General features: G+C 35.9%; 1 protein-coding gene and 1 long non-coding RNA gene across 3 annotated transcripts; one reads left to right on the plus strand and one right to left on the minus strand.

Moving 5' to 3' along the window:
• Positions 1–677: 677 nt before the first annotated feature.
• LOC114148935 (uncharacterized) lies at positions 678–9731 on the minus strand. Its single transcript, XR_003596388.1, has 2 exons — positions 9287–9731; positions 678–2435 (listed from the first exon to the last, which is right to left on the minus strand). It is a non-coding gene; the product is annotated as an uncharacterized LOC114148935 (long non-coding RNA).
• On the plus strand, positions 8790–18033 carry hnrnpa3 (heterogeneous nuclear ribonucleoprotein A3). 2 transcript variants are annotated; one of them, XM_028024445.1, is made up of 11 exons: positions 8790–8919; positions 11000–11122; positions 11227–11373; positions 11456–11666; positions 11762–11851; positions 11950–12021; positions 12164–12208; positions 13390–13527; positions 13608–13724; positions 13823–13891; positions 16889–18033. In XM_028024445.1, the coding sequence occupies exons 1-10, from the start codon at positions 8914–8916 to the stop codon at positions 13873–13875; spliced, it is 1002 nt and encodes a 333-aa protein (XP_027880246.1). In that variant the 5' UTR covers positions 8790–8913; the 3' UTR covers positions 13876–13891; positions 16889–18033. The 2 variants fall into 2 exon arrangements, with proteins under 2 accessions (XP_027880246.1, XP_027880245.1); XM_028024444.1 differs by lacking the exon at positions 16889–18033 and adding an exon at positions 13994–14645 and having other exon boundaries at positions 8792–8919.
• The last annotated feature ends 2825 nt before the right edge of the window (positions 18034–20858 follow it).

The raw sequence follows: 20858 nt of genomic DNA on the forward strand, positions 1-20858 counted from the left end.
AGGAAGAAGGGACACGCATTGAATGGACCGCACACAATTGCCTTTGGGCTGCACAAATCACTACGAGCTTTTAAAAAGATTAGTCTTACAGGGTGGCACAGAGGAACAAACTGCACCTTACCCGAATAATCCTCGTACTAATAAATACATACAGAGTAATCAAAAGGAATACTTCTTAATCTTACATGTGTAAAGGTCAATGAATTTCAAAGTTCAATAAGAGATTGCATTGTGCTTACTATTACATCTGAGACAAGTGTGCTGGAGAGGGGCAGGGAAGAGAGTCTATGTTTCTCCTGCTGCAGGCAGTCAATTAGTGCCAGAAGGAAACACAGCACTCCTCTGTTGCTCTCAGCTGAGGAGCTGTAAATAAAGACTTTTATTACTACACACTATCTGTGTCTCTTCTTTGGACATCAATAGGCCAGTGCACTGGACGGTTTCCAGGCATAATAAACCTCTCTCTTTTTTTGTTCTTTTAAAATGACATAGAAAGTTATTCAAAAGTGAGAAATATTTGATTTTTTTTTTTTGTAATTGTATCAGAAATAATCTCAGAAAATCCATTTCATTTGGAAAAGGAAATCCTGCAAATATGAGCTGGTTTTTTCCCGTTTGGATCATCATTTCACTACATGCATTCATTATTTTTTAATCAAAAATGTTGCACACCTTACAGAGATGCACAGAATTTTATTTGATTTAGATATATTTTGAATTTTTCCACCATTGGTGTACAGTACATGAATCCTTTAAACCCTTGTAGAAGATTTAAATAAAAACAACCAGGAATTTTGGTTAATAAGAAAGGAAGAACCCCAAGAAAACAAAAGAAAGCAACCTAACTCACTGGAGTTATATTGGTGACCCAGTCCCTGGTCAAATATGCACTCACAAAGCCCTGACAGTATTTAACACAACAGGACTGGATTATAGGTATGACACAGTATACAAGGTTATGCTAACCAACAAATGGCCAACAAATGTCAAAAATTAATGTATTTTGTTTTGGAATGGAATGGAAATGCACGCAGAAAGAAGGTAACTTAATGAAAAGCTTAATTTAATAATAGAAAGTTCAACAAACCAGCATGGCTGAAATACTGGGAGGTATATGAGGCAACAGGAGTGGCAACAGGTATGGAAACAAGCAAATCCAACATTGACTGAAAACAAACCATGAGAACGAATACCAGGAGGAGTGACTACTGGGACAACTAGCAGATGAGCATGATTAAATGATTCCAAAACCATAGAAAGTGGCTGTCCAAGGGGGAAAATAAATGCACACGGTGACTGAAAGAGAACACAAATATGAGTAAACACACACTGTACAAAATCCAGATAACTAAGCTTTGAACCAAAGACAAAACGGAGCCAGTTTTTATAGTGGCAGTCAAGGCTACCAGCATTACACTGATAAGAAATAGACATTTCCAAAATTAATAAGCAAGAAATATTTGGGTTAAATTGATCCTATTTATTTAATATTTTTGACTCAGTTGTGCATAAAAACGTGTGCTTTTATTGATAAATTAACTTAGCCATGAACATTTATAATTGTAATACTGTAATTATAAATATTTGGTGTTTTTTTTGGGATGGGGGGGTGCATGTTGGACTGCCTAACATTAGCTTGCACTAACTACTCAGCTAAATGACTAGTTATTTTTCATCAACACAACCTATTAGCATGATTATACGTTATTCTACCATGTTAGCATTCATTGCTGTGGACGAGGTTCTTTGAACTCTGATCCAATTACATTTGAGGAGGCTCCTGCTGTGCTTTAAAATTTAACACAAAGATTACATTGAATCCAAAGTTTCTAAGTTAAAGCACGTGAAGAAAATATGATCCTTGGTTCAATATACTTTAGATTGTTGAGGCTAATCAATGCAATATATTTAATTTACATGTGTAAATTAAATATTACTCATGTAAATATGAAATAATTATTTAAATATTTTTTTATTATTTCTCCTCTTACAGCAGGTACAAATTTGGGTGTCTGAAAAACCAAAACACTGTGGAACAGCAACCAACTTTAGCTTCTGAAAAATGTAATCCTGATTCTATTTATATTTGGTGTGATTTACACTCTGTTTCCTTCACACAGAGCAAGAGAGCAGGAAACAGATGCTAGGAATTGTTCTGTCCCTAAATTCCTCAGAGAGAAATTCTTGTCAACACCAACGTGTGAGGCTGGCTTTGTACTTGCATGCGAAAAGGTAGTAGACAGTGACTAAATTGACTCCATGGTTTCCCTGCTCCAAATGTCCATTTCCTCACAGTTTTCCACTTGCGTACGTCCGTCCGTCCAAGCCCAGGTTAGAGGCGACACGGTTCCCCAGAGGAGTCATGCAGCCAGTCTATGCTTTCTCAGGACAAGGTCAACCTTAACGCCCTCAGGCACAAATAGCAGGGAGGGAGGCTGTATTTGAAAAGAGCATTAGGTTCACAACATCATCTCAGTGGCAGAGATAACAGTAACAAACGGTGCAAATGTTTTTAAAGCTAATGAGCAATACTTTAAATGAATAAATCATTTGCAGGCAGTATCCCTCAAAGGAGGATCCGCAATGCAACAGCTAATAGGTCAATAATAAAAATGAACTCCCTCATAATTATATTAATGGCAAAAAACTAATAGAACAACTTTAATTAGGATTTGGAATTATTGCACATAATCAAGTACCCAGACATTTGACACAGGGGGAAACAGTAATTTCCTATCAAAGAATATTGTTTGACATTTACAAGGTGATATGATTTGCAGCTGGAGGGCCAAAGGTTTCATGGACCATGGCGCCATCTAGAGGACATCCAGAACAAAATGTGGTTCTGGAACAACTTTGGTGTTAGTTAAGAGTTTATCATTTTTGCAGGGGTTTTTTTTGTTGTTGTTTGAGTTACATTCTGAAGTTTGAGTTTGAGGAAAGGTTGGTTTATTGGTTCTTAGTAACCAAGTAATGATGAATGCTTAATCATGTCTTAATACTGAATATGGATTAACCTCTGGAGATTTTGGAGTTTATCTTTTCTTTTTTCTGTTTTACTTTTTGTCACAAATCTATCAGATTATCAAACAAATCTTAAAAGCTGTATAGATGGGCAGATTAAATATAAAAAGTAGAATTCAAATGATGGTTTCATTTATTATGGCTCTCCAAATCACCTTAAGTGGAAAACGCAATTGCCCTAGAAACCTTATGACTGAATGTGTCTCTCTTGGCAGCAAAACTGCCATAAACTTTTTGCAATAATTTATTTAAAATATTTATTTCTCAAATTGCTTTGGAAGACTCTTTACCCAATGAAGATTTTCTATTAATTCAGCCACAGTGAGGTCATATGGGAATGAACTTAATCACACACAGCATCTAAATTAGACCAAAACCTGGACTTTGACTATATCACTCCAAAACCTTAAAACATATATATATATATATTTCAGTTATTCAGAAGTGGGCTTGATAGGTCGCTTTGAATCACTGTTCTGCTGAGGTTCACCTTATGATTTTAATTAACCTGGACTTTCTGACAGAATCTTCTATCACAAAGATGAACTCAACTACAACAAGTTGTCCAAGTCCTGAAATGGCTAACCTGAGCAAACCTTGCCCAGTTTTGTCTCTTCAGTTCACTGAATAACTTTTGGGAGTCACTGTGATGTTTTTGGCAAATAGGAAATGACTCTTTGTTTTTTTTTCTTTTTTTTCTTGCTTGTTTGTTGTGTTTGGGTTTGTTTTGTTTTGGGGGTTTATATCAGAAGTATTTTTAGCCTTGGAATCTTTTTTCCAATTGCTCAATCAGAAGCATATGCTTTAACTGAAGCAAATGAGGCTTGCAGCGCTTTAGAAGCTGTTCTGGATTATTTTGTGGCATCTCAGATTCAAACTGTTTCATGATTTCTCCAATTGTGGAGAATAACATAGACTGGGGTCTTAAAGTCTTAGAGATGATTTAAAACTATCTGTTTCAGACAGATAGAAGCCAATGTTTCTCATTTAATCTTAGATTTATTTTGATTACAGTACAATGTGTAGCTTTTTGAGATCCTCAAGCCTACTTCATGCTGTCAGACAGGCTCTATTAAATGTATTATTTTTATTCAAAAGGTCTGTCATTATCCCGGTCTTGATTTGGTAAATGAAATGGACCACAGGTTTTCAATGGATGTGATTAATCACAGCTATCTCGTGTTTTAAGAAGGGGAGGGAGCTATTTATATAAATTAAGAAATTATTTGAAAAAATATTGTTTTTCAGATTATCTTCGTCTTGTATTAAAATCTAAGCATTCATAAATATATAAGTAAAACAATATTTTAAAACAATTTAAAATGTTTGTCATTATGCTGGTATTTAGACAGCTTAATATTTCCTGAGTGCTTGCATGATATAGTTTCAGAATCACTTATATTGAGAATGATGATTTGGTGCCACCTACTATTGGATAATTTTCTCTGTCAACAAAGTGAAAAGGTAATCAAAAGAGCCTTCAACACAAAGACCAGAGCTTCTGATTTTTACCTTGGCCTCCTGATAAGACTGAAGGGGAAAAGGTTATATTCACCTCAAAGATATTTTGCAGTCACTGACTCCTCCCTCTAATGATTTACTGCACTTGAATTTTTTGCTGACACGGTTCTCTATAGCTGGCTTTGCGGATTTATAGCAAACCATAATTTGCGGGCATAAAATAGGAATAAAACCCTTGTTAATTATTTAATCGTGGTTCTGTGGTAAGTACTGCCTTTCGGCCCAGGCAAGGATGTCATCCCTCTCTATCTCAGCGGGACATTATATCACTCATTTGTTGCTGAAGAAAATTACTGCCAAGCCCGAGACTGTAGGGTTTTATGGTAAATTGGGGCAGAGAACACTTTTATGAGCATAATTAACCAACAATTTTGGTCATTTTCTTTTTTATTTAATGCAAATGAACTGCTAATTGAACCTAAATCCCACCTCGGAACACCCGGGATACACATTTGTGGTGTTAAAACAGTGGCTGTGTGATTTGGAAAAGTAACATCATGTGCAGCTGTTTTCCTAAAATGTTTTCTGAAAGTCAAAAGCAGCCTCCACAAGAACACTGAATCGAATTGTCCGTGGCCAGCAGAGATGTGTGGGACCGGTGATGTATCTTTGTGTCAGGGGGCAGTTAGGCATAAAGACTGAGGGGGTGTGATCAACAACCAAACAAACATGTTGTGCCGAGGCGAGGGCGAGAAGGTGTACGCCGAGCATCCATCAAACCACATCTGTGAGAGGCTGATACTGCCCTGTTTACTGTTGCTGCAGTCGACCCGCTGAGCTCATCTCCTCCTTGCAAATCCCACACACAGAGTCTCAGCAATGAGACGCTGCAGCAATGGCTGCTGAGCGTGGGTTTGTTGTGGGCACTGGTGGCTCTGGGATGTAAAAACAAGCCACCGGGTTTGTTGTGTTTGATTGTCCTACTGGATGCCAGACCAAATTCGTAGAAGGACCTCTACATCCAGCCATAAATGTGTCCAGTTTTTATTAATATAATATTAACATAATTTAAAGGTCTTATATAAAACATTGAAATATGTTACAAATAGAAGCAGACAAAAGACATTATAGAACATTACCTACATAGCTTAAAATCACACTACTGACCATATTTGACAACTTGATTTTTTTAATCTGATCAAGTTGCTTATTCTGATTTACATAAGAAGCAGATAAAATATTCCTCGATAGCTAATCTTCATTAAGATGTCACAATTTACAACCTTGTCATATTTATTAGACTATATTTGCAAGCAGCCAGTTCAGATTATAGGGTTGAAAGGTCAAGCTTTTGTCTTACAATGAAATGCATTTACAAATGGTTGAGCAGTACAATCATAGAACTCATGTGGCTTTTTTTATTATTGTGAAGGATTTCACTTTGGTTTGATTCACAATGGGTTAAATAATATTTGAAATAACAGGTCTCAGTGAAACAATAATTATCAGAGTTTTTAAGTCCCAAACACTTAAGACATTGTTCTATATAGTTTTACTAAATGAAGATCTTCATCCTGCTCTTTCTGTGTAGCAGATATAATGTTGTGTCCTCATCATTGTCATAATTTGAGTTGCTATAAACTTTTTAATTATTGTTTTCAATGAAATTACAAACAAGTTTTGGCAAGTAGCTTTTCTTTCTACCAGTTTCCTTTATTATCAAAAACTAACTTATTGCCTTACTTGAATTGCATGTTTCTTGTGTTCCTGTGTTTATGCTCCATTACTACTTAATTAAGTTTGAGCATAGAGATCATTTTAAGAGCTAGAACTAATAACTTAATCCTTCAGTTCTATTGTTCTGGATTTCAATGGTTATGCTGCCTTTCATTTTAATAACTATTTCTTAATGCAATATTTATTTTTTCTGCTGAGGCAAGGCCCTGCAATTAAAAGTTACATTTTTTGATGACCACTCCAAAAACATTGACTATGTTTCCTCTACTTCCTAACTAATTGATCAGTATCCTTAGATATAACTATTGGCTTAATCAAGACAGAAAGTTTAAAAGTAGACAGGTGTGTCTGACTCATAAACTAAAACTAAGAACTGTTTCCACAGAACAGGAGTCTGACAACTTAAAGTTCAGCCTGCCATTCTGCTTTTAGAGACTTTTTATTAACTACCAGCAAACCTGCAGTCTGAGGTCGAAGTGCTCTGCTAGGAATATATGAAACAATCAGATCTCTGATGTCTGACGGAGCTTAATTACTAAGGGCGTTATATGTGAGACTACGGCAAATATGTGAGTGATTTATTACCATTAAAGTCTCCAATACATTTATTATCTAGTAACGGTCAAACAGGGTCCTGTTTAAGCCAAAGATAATGTTCACATGCTTATGCAATACAATACTTTGATATTATATAAGTACAAATATTGTACTAAACAATAATGCCTCAGTGTTTGGGCAAATGAAGTAATTGCAGTGGACTAAAAGAATCAAATCAGACATGCTCTTAAATTTGAACTATGGACGGATCATAAATAGTCATCATTAACTGTGTCAGAGAAACATTACCCCTTTTTATTGGGGCTGTATTTTCCTCACATACTACTATAAAGTTAATGATGGACATTGTTTAAACCGTAAAAGTGTCATATATTTTGAAGATGCCAGTCAGCTTCAACAAGGCTAAGTAGCATCTGGCTCATGCATCATATTTTTTTCAGTCGAGTATCTTTCTTCAACCTGTTCTGAAAATACAGATGAAAAAATATTATGCAGAACTGCAGCTAAAAAGAATGTAAATGTTTTCTGTCAATTTCATCGGATTTGCAGTTTGAAGAAATTATTCCTAAATCCCAATCTGCAAAGAAGTTGAGGGGGGGCGAGAAAGTTCAGAAACTGGTATAAAAGTCCCTTTCAGTGCAAATTATGTAAGTTTTAAAATTAAAAAAATGAGGTTTGTGTTGTTTATTTTGGAAGTACAAATTAATGTCTAACATGAAAAAAATGCAGAGGGAAACTGGAATTTTGCTGTAGTTTAAAGTCATGGGGGTTTACTGGCAAGTTACAGTACTTTACAAAGAAAAAGTCTGAACATGTATTTTAGTTTGTGTTGCATGTTGTACTTTCCTCCATCATTTTTTTATGGTACTAGGATTAACAAATTATCTATTAAATTTCAGCGCACTATTGCTGTTTGCACTCAGTACATTAGAAGCAAGTTCATAGAGTTATATAAAGTGCCCATGTCAACTGATTAATACTGCCTCAACTTATCTCTAACATTTTGTACATATGTCCAAAGTTATCAGACTTTTCATACTCATAGAGTCTGATAGCTCCTCAAATATGCATCACAGGTGTAGCTATTGACAAGGAAACAGTAGATAAACTAGTTTATTCATACATTTTAAGAGCACAAAATAGAAGTGTGCTTTATTGTCCCATGAGAAATTCAGGTGTACCAGCAGCAAGTTAAAGATAAATAGGAGTGCACATATTCAAACTAAAGTAAAAGATATTTTAAAAAAAAGTATGAGACTGCATAGTAAGGGAAAGTTTACAACATAAAAAAATATACTGTAAAGTTATTAAAAAATAGCATATTCTGTTTCACAGAAATGTGCGTGTGCAACTGAGTACTGTCATTTAAAAAAATTTACCAAATGTGCATGTATACTTGTGCAATAAAAAAATATTGTATGGATTGTCAGTAATTAACTCGTGAAAAAGCTGTGTAAATGAGGCTGATACTTTACACATTTACAATTCTGTGTAAATGACAGTACAGATATTTGAAATTATAACATCCCTGCTTTATCAGACTTTTCCTCTTCCAATTCACACAATAACAGTGGAAGACACTTGTGACAAACTTTTTTTAAAACCAAAGTAAAGCATTAAATTCAAATTTCAATTAGAGTATAATAAAGGCAAGAAAAAACCCAGCAATTGTAAAATTATATTCATCCGTTTATATTATATTCATCCACTTATGAATGCATTTTTATTTTTACATAAAAAAATATAACATTAGCAATAATTCTAAAATTCATTTTAGTTTTTAAATATATTTTCTGGAAAAGAAAAAAAAAAACGTGGATATTTCATCTTTGAACACCACACGAGACACACTCAAGGTGTTTTTCATTTTTAGCCAGAAGGTGGCGACAATTCTTATTTTTAAATGACCACAAAATAGCAATGACAAGGCTACCAATCATCATACTTCAGTTTTAATTGAACTGAAGTCAAATGGTAATACGTATAACAATTTGTGCAACTTGCTCAATGCATAAACCAGTCGTTGTCGTCTATATTTAAGGTTTTTGTTGTAAAACTTTTAGAGAAGTACCACAAACTAACGTAAGAAGGTCACGTGATACATTTAACGTCTCCGCCCTGCATATCTGCAAAATGGAGGTAAGATGCTGTTAACCATTTAAAACAAACATATACATGCAGAAATATTTAAAGCCACTGTTTCTATTATGTTCAACAAAAATGTAAGATTTAAGTAAAGGCTGCATGTCTCTACCCGCGATTTCACTCCTTCTCGGTACCTCACTATGCCTAGCAACGTTGTTATTAGCTAGCGCTAATGCTAAGCTAACTTCTTCATAATTACTACAGCTAGCAGTGTACCTAAAAATAATGATTATTTCCTGACTTTAACGCTTAAAACGGACTATAATATGTCTCTTTATATATGTGTGTATCTGTTATATATTAGTATTCTAACCCGCAGCTCTCATATTTGCAGCAAAGGGAAGTTAGCTACTGCTCTTACCGTGCTATTCTTGTTGCAGCAGCCATTTTGACATGAAATACGATGTAAAGGCAGGTGACACTTCTCAAGCTAAGCTATTAATATTCTTTAACGTAATATCTGAGAGTCTTACTCCATAGTGAGTAAAAAAGTAGCTGATTCCCATTAGTTTTGGTTACCTTATTTAAATTTGAAGGACATTTTCATTATGGGATTCTGCCTGTCAATAGTCAAAAACAAGTACTATAGACAGTTCCTGCAAAATATTTATTGAGATTTAGGTTGATATACGTTTGTCCGCTTTTGCTTGAGCCTCGCAGTGATTAAAAAAATGACCAACAACAGTGGGGTCTCTAGTAAAGTTCTAGTGTTCAGCAGGCACCCTATTTTGTCTGTATATATGTTATTGCATTACTTTTGATTCATCTTCACTATTCACTGAGCATATTTACATACACCATAGTTCGTAGTGAAACAAAATGTGTAAGAAAAACATGATCACATTTAAAAATGCTTTCAGTTTTTATACATAACATTTATGATAATAATGACACATTTTTGAGAATGTGTCATTATTATTCAAGTGTTTACTTTAAAATAAATGTTCAAATGTAATTCATATTTTATTACCTGTGTTATTTTTTTATTTAAGTTTCTATTGAAACAGATCCCATCATAGAAAGTAGACTTTATTTGAAACTGTATCCCTATAATTATCAAAAACATTAAATCTAAAAAATATGTCGTAACAATTTTTTGGCTATTTTCTTAATACTAGAAAAAAAACTATATGTCAGTTTAATAGGTATATGCACCTCCAGCAGATCAGGCATGCTTTTGAAAAAAAAAATTGTTGCTAATTTCAATCCATAGTGAGTAAAAAAGGATTTTGGAGGGAATATTATTACCAGATTGCAAAAACACAAATTGCTACATCCACATTTTTTTGTAATAGTAAAAACTTTATTGGAGTCATTATGGTCTATTACTCTTCTTACACACAAGAAAAGTTATAATTTGTTGAAATGTAAAGAAACTTTGGTCAGTCTGCCATAAGTCTGTGTGGTAGTCACATTTTAAAGATGAGCTTCTGAAAGGGTTAACATCAACATAAGACTGTATGATAACAGCCTCACACACACATTGATATTTTCAATGTGTGTTACACCGCAACAGTGTAAAGTTGTTGCAACTTTACACTGCATTTAAGACATCATAAATTTCACCGTTTACTCTTGTGATAAAGTATCTTGCAGAGGGTCAGCACAGCTGGGTGCCTTTTTTCCCTTCCAGACAAACAAAGAACAGTGTGCCTGTTTCAAAATATTCTGATGCCATCTTTTCAGATCAGTGTTTCTAGAGCAAAACGTTTTTAAAATTAAAGTAAAATGAAATTCCATCCTGTAATTTGATAGCACGTGATGCACTATTTGCTGCATGAGAGCACCTGTAAGATTCAGCAACTGCAGTAAAGCAAAATGTTGTGTGTCGACTTGGGAAATAACAGGCTTGTTTTTTTTTTTGCTTGTTTATCAGTCTATGTAATTATAATAATATTCTTATTTATAATGTGAAAATTTTTGTTTTAAGGGAAGGCCCAGTTATTTACAGTTTGTTCATGTCTGTACTCTTGCATTTTTTTGAAACACTAAAAGTGTCATGTTTTGTTTTTCAACAACTGTCTCCACTTGTATGACTTTCTGCTGCAATTCTTCTTGTGTTTTGCTTTGACAGGACCATGAGGCGAAAGAACCAGAACAGCTCCGAAAGCTGTTTATCGGAGGTCTGAGCTTCGAAACCACAGAGGAGAGTTTACGGGCCCATTTTGAGCAATGGGGATCTCTGACAGACTGTGTGGTTTGTAGATTCATCATAGTGTATTAAAGACTTTCCCACATAGTAATAACACAAGCAATTTACTTGCACACAATTGAGTCTGTCTGTTTTTATATCGCATTTAGGTGATGAGGGATCCTAACAGTAAACGATCCAGAGGGTTTGGTTTCGTAACTTACTCCTCTGTAACTGAAGTTGACGAGGCCATGAAAGCGAGGCCTCATAAAGTCGACGGGCGAGTTGTTGAACCCAAGAGGGCTGTGTCCAGAGAGGTAAAAATCTACACCTCAAACCAGACTTCAGATGCTACAGCTGTGTTGGTGTGGTTGGCACTCACTCGATGTTCTCTTAAAGGACTCTAACAAACCTGGAGCACATCTGACAGTGAAGAAGATCTTTGTTGGTGGTATCAAAGAGGACACAGAGGAGCACCACATTCGGGAATATTTTGAGAAATACGGAAAGATTGACTGCATCGACATCATGGAGGAGCGATCCACAGGAAAGAAGAGAGGATTCTGCTTTGTGTCATTTGACGACCATGACACTGTGGACAAAATCGTCGGTACGCACTTGTTTTAGTTAGAAAATAAATTTTTTGTAAAAAAAAAAAAAATCTGTCTATGATTATGTGTTTTTGTTTTTCCATTTTTCTTACAGCGCAGAAATTTCACACAATAAACTTTCACAATTGTGAAGTCAGGAAAGCGCTATCTAAACAGGAAATGAATGCTATATCCAGTAACCGAGGTGAGTTTGCTAAAAATGTAAAACTGCAGCTATTTATGCCTGAATTGTAGGTGGCAAGTCAGCTGTGTAATGAATGTTTCTAAAATGTCACCTATCAGGAAGGAGCGGAGGATCAGGAAACTTCATGGGCAGAGGTGGAAATTTTGGAAGCAGCGATAACTTCGGTCGAGGTTTGTATATGTCAGATGTTATGTTGTTGACTTTAATAATGATTTGGAAAGAACCTACTTTTGTTTAGAGAAGGTCCGATATGTGAAGAATTTAACCTATTTTAAATGCACTGTCTGACAATTATGTGCTTTTTTGTCCTAGATGGCTACGGAGGACGCGGTGGTTATAATGATGATTTTGACAATGGTATGAAACTTAACTTTAGTCTCATTTAGAGTTAAATTAGTACCACTGCCACCATTATTTCTGTGCAAAATGCTTGAAGTGCAGCTTAGAATGTTTTTAAATGAAGTGCTGTGAAATTAATATCAGTAGTAGCTCTCCTCTCTGTATTACAGATGTCATCATGCAGTGAGTTTTTAGAGAAGTGATTCAATCTCCAGGGCATTGTAAAACTAAAACCATTTATAACTTGTATCAGCCCCCTGATCAGCTGCATATTAAAAGCCTAGCATATAAGAATGTGAAATATCATGGTATTTGATCTAACAAATCGGGAGGGTTCCAACTTTTCACAGACGTTTGCAGTCAAAGGGAGTCAGTTGTAATGAACTCCCACTCAGACCGCTCACCTAGTGGGAGAGACCTGAGGACGGTGCATCATGTTCCTATTAACCCATTTATTATTAATTATGTCATGCAAACAGTAAACTTCATTTATGAAGCTGGAGAAAAGCTCTTTTTATAAGTTTTGTTCTCGTAAGTTTAAATTGAACTGAAGAAAGAACATTTTATCAACAAGTCATAAAAACAGCTGGAGGTTGAGGGCCAATGTTAGTCTGTGGTGTCTGAAAATAACTGTAGTGTGAAATTATGTTTTTTCTTTTGAGGAACAAAATGGTTTAATCTAAAAAAAAAAATGGAACCCTCAGTACAGACTGTAACAGCTCAGGGTCGCAAATATTTGTATGCATAATGTACCATTTCTTTTCTTCGAAGGGTTTTTTATCACCAATTGCTCTGGATATTTTACTTAATCTAGAAACAGAATTAGAATTAGACCTATATATGTAAAGATTAGGATTCCCTGATGTGTATTAACTGCTAATGCAGGGTTATATTTCACCAACATGACCATAATTTGAGTTGTTTTAAAAAGTTAAAATCAGGGATGGTAAGTAACTTCATTAATACCCATAGGTGGACTGGTCTTGTAAAAAAGAGAGACCAGCTTCTGTTTAAAATGGAAGTAAAGAAAATTAAAAATTTTTACAAGCTAGTACTACAAGCCTACAACAGTTAGATGAACTATTATTGCCTACACCGTCACAGAAATAAGAACTAATCCTTTATCATTTTGATGATGTTGCAGAATAAGGTTGTAAACGGTAAGGCAGTACCGAATTGGTCATTCTTTGCTTTCCCAGGTCCGGGAGGAAATTATGGCGGTGGACCTGGTTATGGAGGTGGCCGAGGGGGTTACGGTGGTGGCGGTCCAGGCTACGGAAACCAGGGCGGTGGATTTGGTGGCAGCGGTGATGGAGGTTATGGAGGCAACCGGGGAGGTAAAAATTTTATCCTCTCAAAAACATATGTGCCACTTGCACTTTGAATGTATTACTTCAAATTTGAGTTACCCTTTCAGGATATGGAGGGGGTGGAAATTACAACGACTTTGGAAATTATGGTGGACAGCAGTCAAACTATGGGCCAATGAAGGGAAATAACTTTGGTGGCAGAAACTCTGGTGGACCATATGGTGGTGAGTTCTACCTTTAAAAGTCTGCATAATCCAGACTTTTAAACACATATCTGGATTAAGAACAACATCATTTTATGGCGATAACTCCTTAATTCCAGGTGGCTACAGCTCCGGAGGCAGTGGTGGAGGCTACGGCTCACGGCGGTATTGAACGCAGCATGTTTTTGGTAAGCGGTGTTAAGTCTCACTCCAGCCTCGTAGCACAGTACAGAGTGAGCCTCATGAAAGTGCAGATTAACTATTTGTTCTATCCTGTATCCATTCAACAGGCTTCAGTTCTTAGCAGGAGAGGCGAGGAGGTGAGCAAAGGAATTGTCAGGAAAGCTGCAGGTTACTTTGAGGCAGTCATCTGAAAGCATTAGAGGAACACAGAAGTCAGACTTAACTGCAGCTAAGTCGGAGAAGTTAAAGGAAGAAGGACTGTAAGAACAAGACATGAGTGCAGATGATGCCCTTCCCTAATTGTGCTAGATGTTTCCCTGCTGAGAAAGTTTTTCCTTTTTTCTGCGTCTAAAGTGTGTGTGTATTGTGCCTATGGTATTGGGGATAAAAAGCAAAAAAAATTTAAACTTCAGTCCTACATTTTTTTTTTTTACTTTAATTTTTTTATGGCTTGGTTTTCTGCCGGTCAATTATTTGTCTTTAAGTTGTTTTTTGTTACATCAGGCCTTTAGATGAGCTAGAATTACTTCTTTCTGAAGTTATTATGATTTATTGATTGCAAGTGTCAAGTGTATTTTAATTTTTGTATGTAAAGCACAGTATGTAAATCCTTCGTAGTACCAGTGTACAAGTATAAAGAGCCTAGATTAGAACCAAGAGAATCCCTTACTCCTTATGTTCCCAGCAAACCAGAATCTAGATTGTTCACATATTTTCATTAGATAAAAAAAGACTAAATAAAATTGTGTAGTAAAGTAACATGAGGTTCGGTGCATTATTGGTTCAGCAAAGATTTAAATAAGCCACAGATTATTGTTTTTCCATGTCAATGAAATGTTGGTGTAGCCTGTCGAAATTAACTGTGGAGGTTTTATAAGTAGTGTTTTCTTTCCTATTTTGTCCCGTTACAACTACGAACTTGCATGTATTTTGTTGAGATTCTGTACTATACACCAACACAAAGTAGTACATAAGTGTGAAGTGTAAGAAAAAATATTTATGGTTTTTGGGAAGTTTACATACCAAAAATCATTTTGAAAATTGTGTCATTCTTTTGTGTTGAAACCCCATCTACTCTCAGATCCTTAAATAAAATAATCGAGTTCAAGCCGTTGCCTTCAGAAGTCACCTAATTAGTAAATAGAGTCCACCTGTGCCTAATTTAATCTCAGTATAAATCTAGATGTTCTTTGATTGACTCAGAGGTCCGTAAGGAAATATTTGTGATAAATCAAAATTATGAACACCAAGGAGCACAACAGACAGCTCTGGGAGAAAGTTAGAAAACAACCCAAACTTCTTCTGGAGAAGAACTGTTAAAATCTTTATTTCAAATTAGCAAACCAGTTAAGATGTGGCAATTCACCTGAACTATTAAGGACTAATGAGACCCATGGCTACTCTGCAGGAGCTGCAGCAATCTATAGCCCAGGTGGGATATCTGTCAACAAGACAACTATTAGGCTACATTCACACTGTAGGTAAAAGTTACCCAAATACAACTTTGACATCCTGAACAGCATAATTAGATTTTCTTCAATTAATCGTCAAAATTTCACAATAAGGCAGAGAGCTGGAAGATCAGATGTAAACAGACAAAACAAGTTTGGTAGGCACCACTGATGGAGCTTATCAGGATGTTGACAGTTATTATTGTGCAACGTTTTCAGATTGTTGTAGAGTCACGATGTGTACTAGCCATCTTTTAGAATGCAGGTCACTTGAGGAATGTTCACACTGAGTTCTGATGGCAGCCGGATTAGAATTATAACATGTACAACGACTCGACGAGCGCTGTTGTTGAAAATAAGCCATCGGAAGTCTCATTTGTAGTTTGCCTTTAGCCATTTAGCATGTTGTAAAAACATAAGTGCAGATAAGACATTCTGATAAGACATGTTCACATTCAAAACCACATATGTGGTGTATCACCGTGAAATGTGGTGGCAGCATTATTCTGGGGTGACGCTTTTCTGAAGTGTTTGAAAGGAAGTGCTGTAGAGGGCTACAAAAGGCTCGACGGTGGTTTACCTTGTAGCAAGACATTAACCCAATAACATACAGGTAGAGTAACAATGTAACAACTTACATTAAAGCAGAATGACCAAAGTCCAGACCTTAATCCAGTTGAGAAACTGTTTCTAAAACTTGAAAAATTATGTTCACAGATGCACTCCATGGAGTCGGAAAAAGCTTGAGCTTGATTTTCAGTATCTAGATGCTCAAAGCTGGTGGATATACTGTATCGCAAAAGACCTGCTGCTGTAATGTCAGTAAAATGTTCTTCTGCAATCTAGAGACTTGGGGAGGATAAATACAAATGTACTACACTTTTCAGATTATTTGTCAACTTCACCATTATGAGTAACTTTGTGTTGGCCTATCAGCAATCTAATATATTTACTCAGGAATTTGTTGTTGTAATGAGACAAAAAGTTCAAGGAGTATCTCTTTGGGTGACTGTGGTGTGTATGTTTCCATACAGTATGTATTTCCTTCTTAATGTGTATAGGGTTAATCTAAAGGGAGGTTCTGACTCTAGAAAACAGCTCATACAAATGACAGTGTTTGGAGAGGGGAATAGGACTGAAAGCTACAACCTCCTGCAGTTGGGCCCTCAGCATCGCTAGTGTGGAAGGATTGCAGATGACTGTCAGACAGAACACCTTCATCCCCCAGCACAGTGGACCAGTCAGCAATTTGAGAGAGAAGGGAGAAGGCAGCACGGAGCACAACACCCACGGAAGAAGCTTGCAGTGTCGTTCCTGGTAGTGAGCATCTATCTCATTTCCAAGGCTAGCTAAGCTCCTCAGCAGATGGTGCTAGCGAAGAAAGACTTAGGTCCTGGACACACTCGAGATCCTGTTGAGTGAGATACAGAAGTTTAACCTTCAAATGCTAGATGTCAGACATTAACAAGAAAAGGGAAGCGAGTATTTCACAGAAAAAGCTGATTCGAGAAGAAGGAGCAGGTAAGAGTAACCACTTTGCTTGATTTACAGATGTGGAAATGGGCATTCTCTTCTTGCTGAAAATGCTGTAAAGGCCTGATAACATGGGAGGTTCTGGATGGGTAAGACATTTTTTGACATTATCAAAGGTTTTCCAATGTCATGTATTAGTGCTACTTGTTCTGACTAATCATCTTATATAAAAATGTGTCTTAAAGAATGTTGCCCATTGTTTGACTTTTGTTCACCAATTCTTGATGTTTAATTGTTTTTTTATTGCACTTTAATTGTCAGAGATCCTAATAGCGATGAAACACATAATTTGTTGGCCAAAAAAGGATACTTTTCTTTTATATTCAGTCAACTTTATCACAATTGTACAAAAGAGAACATGTTTGAACAGATTAGCTTACATTTTGCTAACATTTGCCACGGTACAGTTGAGATTAAATACACCATGAGTATGCTCAGTCTTTATGTGTTTGGTCTAATTCTAAAAGCATGTTTTAGTTTAAGATGTAAACAGCAAAAGCATCCCGGTAAAGTAAAATTTTGCAACATAAAAACTAGTTAAAGAGTCAAAAGGTCTACACAAGTGCATAGAAAAGCAATGGACAGCATCAATCTTATCACAGTGTGATATATAAGGGAATATCTATCACACTGATATAATGTATTTTGTTATATTGGCCAACCCTACTCAGGTATAAGTGGCAACAGTTTTTGTTGTATAGATGGATAACAATTTCCGGGGAATGTTACTTCTAGGTATTATTATTAAAAGATGTGTTTACTTAAGTAATGTTGAATCTTGAGTTGCAGACCAAACACATCATGCATTTAAAGATTGTCAGTCTTTGGAACAAATTAAGTAATTAAATTTGGTGCTCAGTTTCACTTAGCTGGCCAAAAACAGCACTGACATATTTGTATCTTTAAGTTCACAATAATCCCTAAAAGAGCCCTGAAACATCAGTATGCCAAACAGGTCCAGACTGATCGTTGTTTTGACAAACCTCTACGTGCAGCTCTGAGCCTGTGCTTTTAGAGCGCTATCTGACTGGAACAACCTGTTCTCTTGTTACCAACAATATTTCCCAGCTCCTCAACAGCACGACAGTGTTTATCAACTGCTCTGATTTTCATGTAAACTGTGACATGTTGTGTTCATCTTAATAAAAGGTACTTTTTTTCTATTGGTGGTTGTTTTTATTTATGAATTGACACCCAGTGTGTTGTCGTAGAAGCTCCTTTATAGTGTGAATAATGCTTCACGATATTTCATTCATTCATAATTTATGAGGTTTAGGTCATTCCGCAGACATGTGCGAATCAACTTTCACCTAGAAAACGAATTAAGCTTTAAACAAGTCGCAACTTTTCAGCTTTAATTTTTCTGCTGCATGTTTTTTTCATTTGATGGTGGGTTTTTTTTCTACCTAAGCTGATGACATCCATTACATTGTTAAAATGAGACATTTCCAATTTTTTTGCAACTATACCTTTCATGCCTCCCTACCAACAATAACCACAAATCAACATTTTATAGTTAACAATGTTGGACATTTTTGTCTTCATTTGCATAGTGTGACCTTCAGCTTTGACATTGACTTAGCTAGCTTTAGCTCCAGTATGTTGAAACCAGGTATGTATTTTCACAGTAGGGGAAAAAAAACCTTTTAGTATGATATTAAATCATACTACAGGTACATTTTTTCTTAGTTAAGGTTACCAAATGATTTTTTTAGGGCAGAATATTTTTGTTTGTTTCAGATTTACAGATATACATACATTTTCTTAGGAATGTGGAGCATTTTTAATTTTATGACTTTGGATTCTCATCTAAAATCCTTGAGAAAATAGTTGCTAATCAAGTGTGTGTGCATCTAAATAGAAATAATCGGTTTGAAGAGTTTAATCACGTTTCAAAGGTCATCACAACATTAAACAGTATTTATGAAAGTTACAATTTTCTCTTGGCCTCAAATAAGGAACTTTTGTCTGTTCTGGTTTTGTGAGATCTCAGTGCTGCTTTTGACACAGTTGACCACAATATCCTCTTAGAAAGGCTTGAACACGTAGTTATCAAGGGAACAGCACTAGTCTGGTTTAAATCTTATGTTTCTACTCATGTGAATAATAAATGTTCATATTCCAGGGTTACTGGTGGAGTACCACGGGGCTACGCACTTGGACTATTTCTCTTTATTATTTATGTATGATTCCAATGGTTAAGACAGTGTGGGATACATTTCCAACCAGAACCTTGCTGATGATATTCAGCTATGTCTTTCAATAAATCCTGATGAATGCAATCTGTTAGGTAGATGACACGCATGTTAAGACATAAAAAACAGGATCCTTTTAAATTCTGACAAGACAGATGTTGTCTTTGGACCAGAACCTCTGAAAAAGAAACTGCTTAGTCTACCACTTTATCTGGATGGCAATAAATTGGCCTCCGATAATACAGTAAAGACACTTGGTGTTATTTTTTACCTTGTTATGTTTGCTAAATCCCATATTAAGCAGATTTCTTAGATTTCCTTCTTTCTTCTCTGGAATATTGCCAAAATTAAATATGTCCTGGAGTGTTACTGAAAACCTATTCCATGAATTTTATACCACAAGGCTGGACGACTGTAATTATTTAATATTAGGAAGTCCACAAAATGAAGTCAAACTCCTTCAGCCGATTCAGAACACTGCAACAAGAGTTTTGATGAAAATGAAGAGAGATAATATTTACCCTATTTTAGCTTCCCTTTATTCTGTTAAATTCACAATATAGTTGAAGATAAAGCCCTTAATAACCAAGTTCCATCATACATCTTTAGGTCTTATGGTTCTACAGTATATGTTTCTAAAACAACAGTTTTTCTGACTCCTGAATCCTATTCCTCCTGATAGAATTGGTGTAACTAAGTCAGAATGCAGGCTGCTTTGTACACACACACTTTTTCTGTGCTGCCCCAAAATATGATCTTATTAAGAACAGAGTTTTGTGATGACATCTCCTTGAGTATACCTCTATACCAGGTTGTTGGGATTGTGTTTCCAGACTTGCTAGGATCCGGTTTTACTTTCAATTGTAAAAACAATCATTACAGCCAAACATTTAATTTTTTGCTTCGTCAGACAACAGGGCACGTCTCCAAAATTAAGGTCTGTCCCAGACACTGAGTGCATTTACAAACTCTAACCTGGTTTTTAAGGTTAGAGTGCTGAGGTGTGGCTTCTTCCTCTCTGAATGGCCTTTTCCGTTGCTGTTACAAGACTTACTTCATCCGGGATCTTCCAAAGTTTTTCTGCTTTTCCGTAGGCATTGATTCACATATTTCACACCAAAACACATTCATCACTGGGGAGCAGAATGTGTCCCCTTCCTAAATGGTATGACAAGTGGATATTTTTATGGTGTTACAAATGACTGAACAGATGAACATGGCACCTTCAGGCATCTGTGAATTTCCCCCAAGGATGAAGCAGACTTTTGAAAGTCAATCAATCAGTCAATCAATTTTATATCATTAAATAAATTTGACTGTATTGAGGTGAATCATCCTTATCTAACAGGACATACAACATAAACACACAATAGATCGAATGTGATTAAAAGTGACCAGGTAATAGAAATAATAAAACAAAAACATCCTATCTGAACAAGACAAAATAAGAGAAAAAGAATAAAGACAAAACCTGTTAAAACTACGCTAAATCAAATTTTGGAGACTGATGGCATCAGGGACAAAACTGGGTTTATGGCTTAGTTTCATATTTAGCGGTAACATTTCTGTGGAGGAACATGGCCTGAACTTGCATTGCAGAGGGTGAGACACGGTTTCTAAGATGAACGTAGATAATTTCTGTACCTTCCTGAAATATGTCTCTGGGTGTAGTTGCATCTCACCCATCCACTTTCTTCTTCGTATCTTGGCTGATGTCTCACGAGTTTCCATGATGTCACACGAGAAAGTATGTGAATACATTCACAGGTGAATGAAAGCATTCTTGCAAAGTC

This window comes from Xiphophorus couchianus, chromosome 7, assembly GCF_001444195.1.
Source record: "Xiphophorus couchianus chromosome 7, X_couchianus-1.0, whole genome shotgun sequence".
Taxonomy (NCBI): Eukaryota; Metazoa; Chordata; class Actinopteri; order Cyprinodontiformes; family Poeciliidae; genus Xiphophorus; species Xiphophorus couchianus.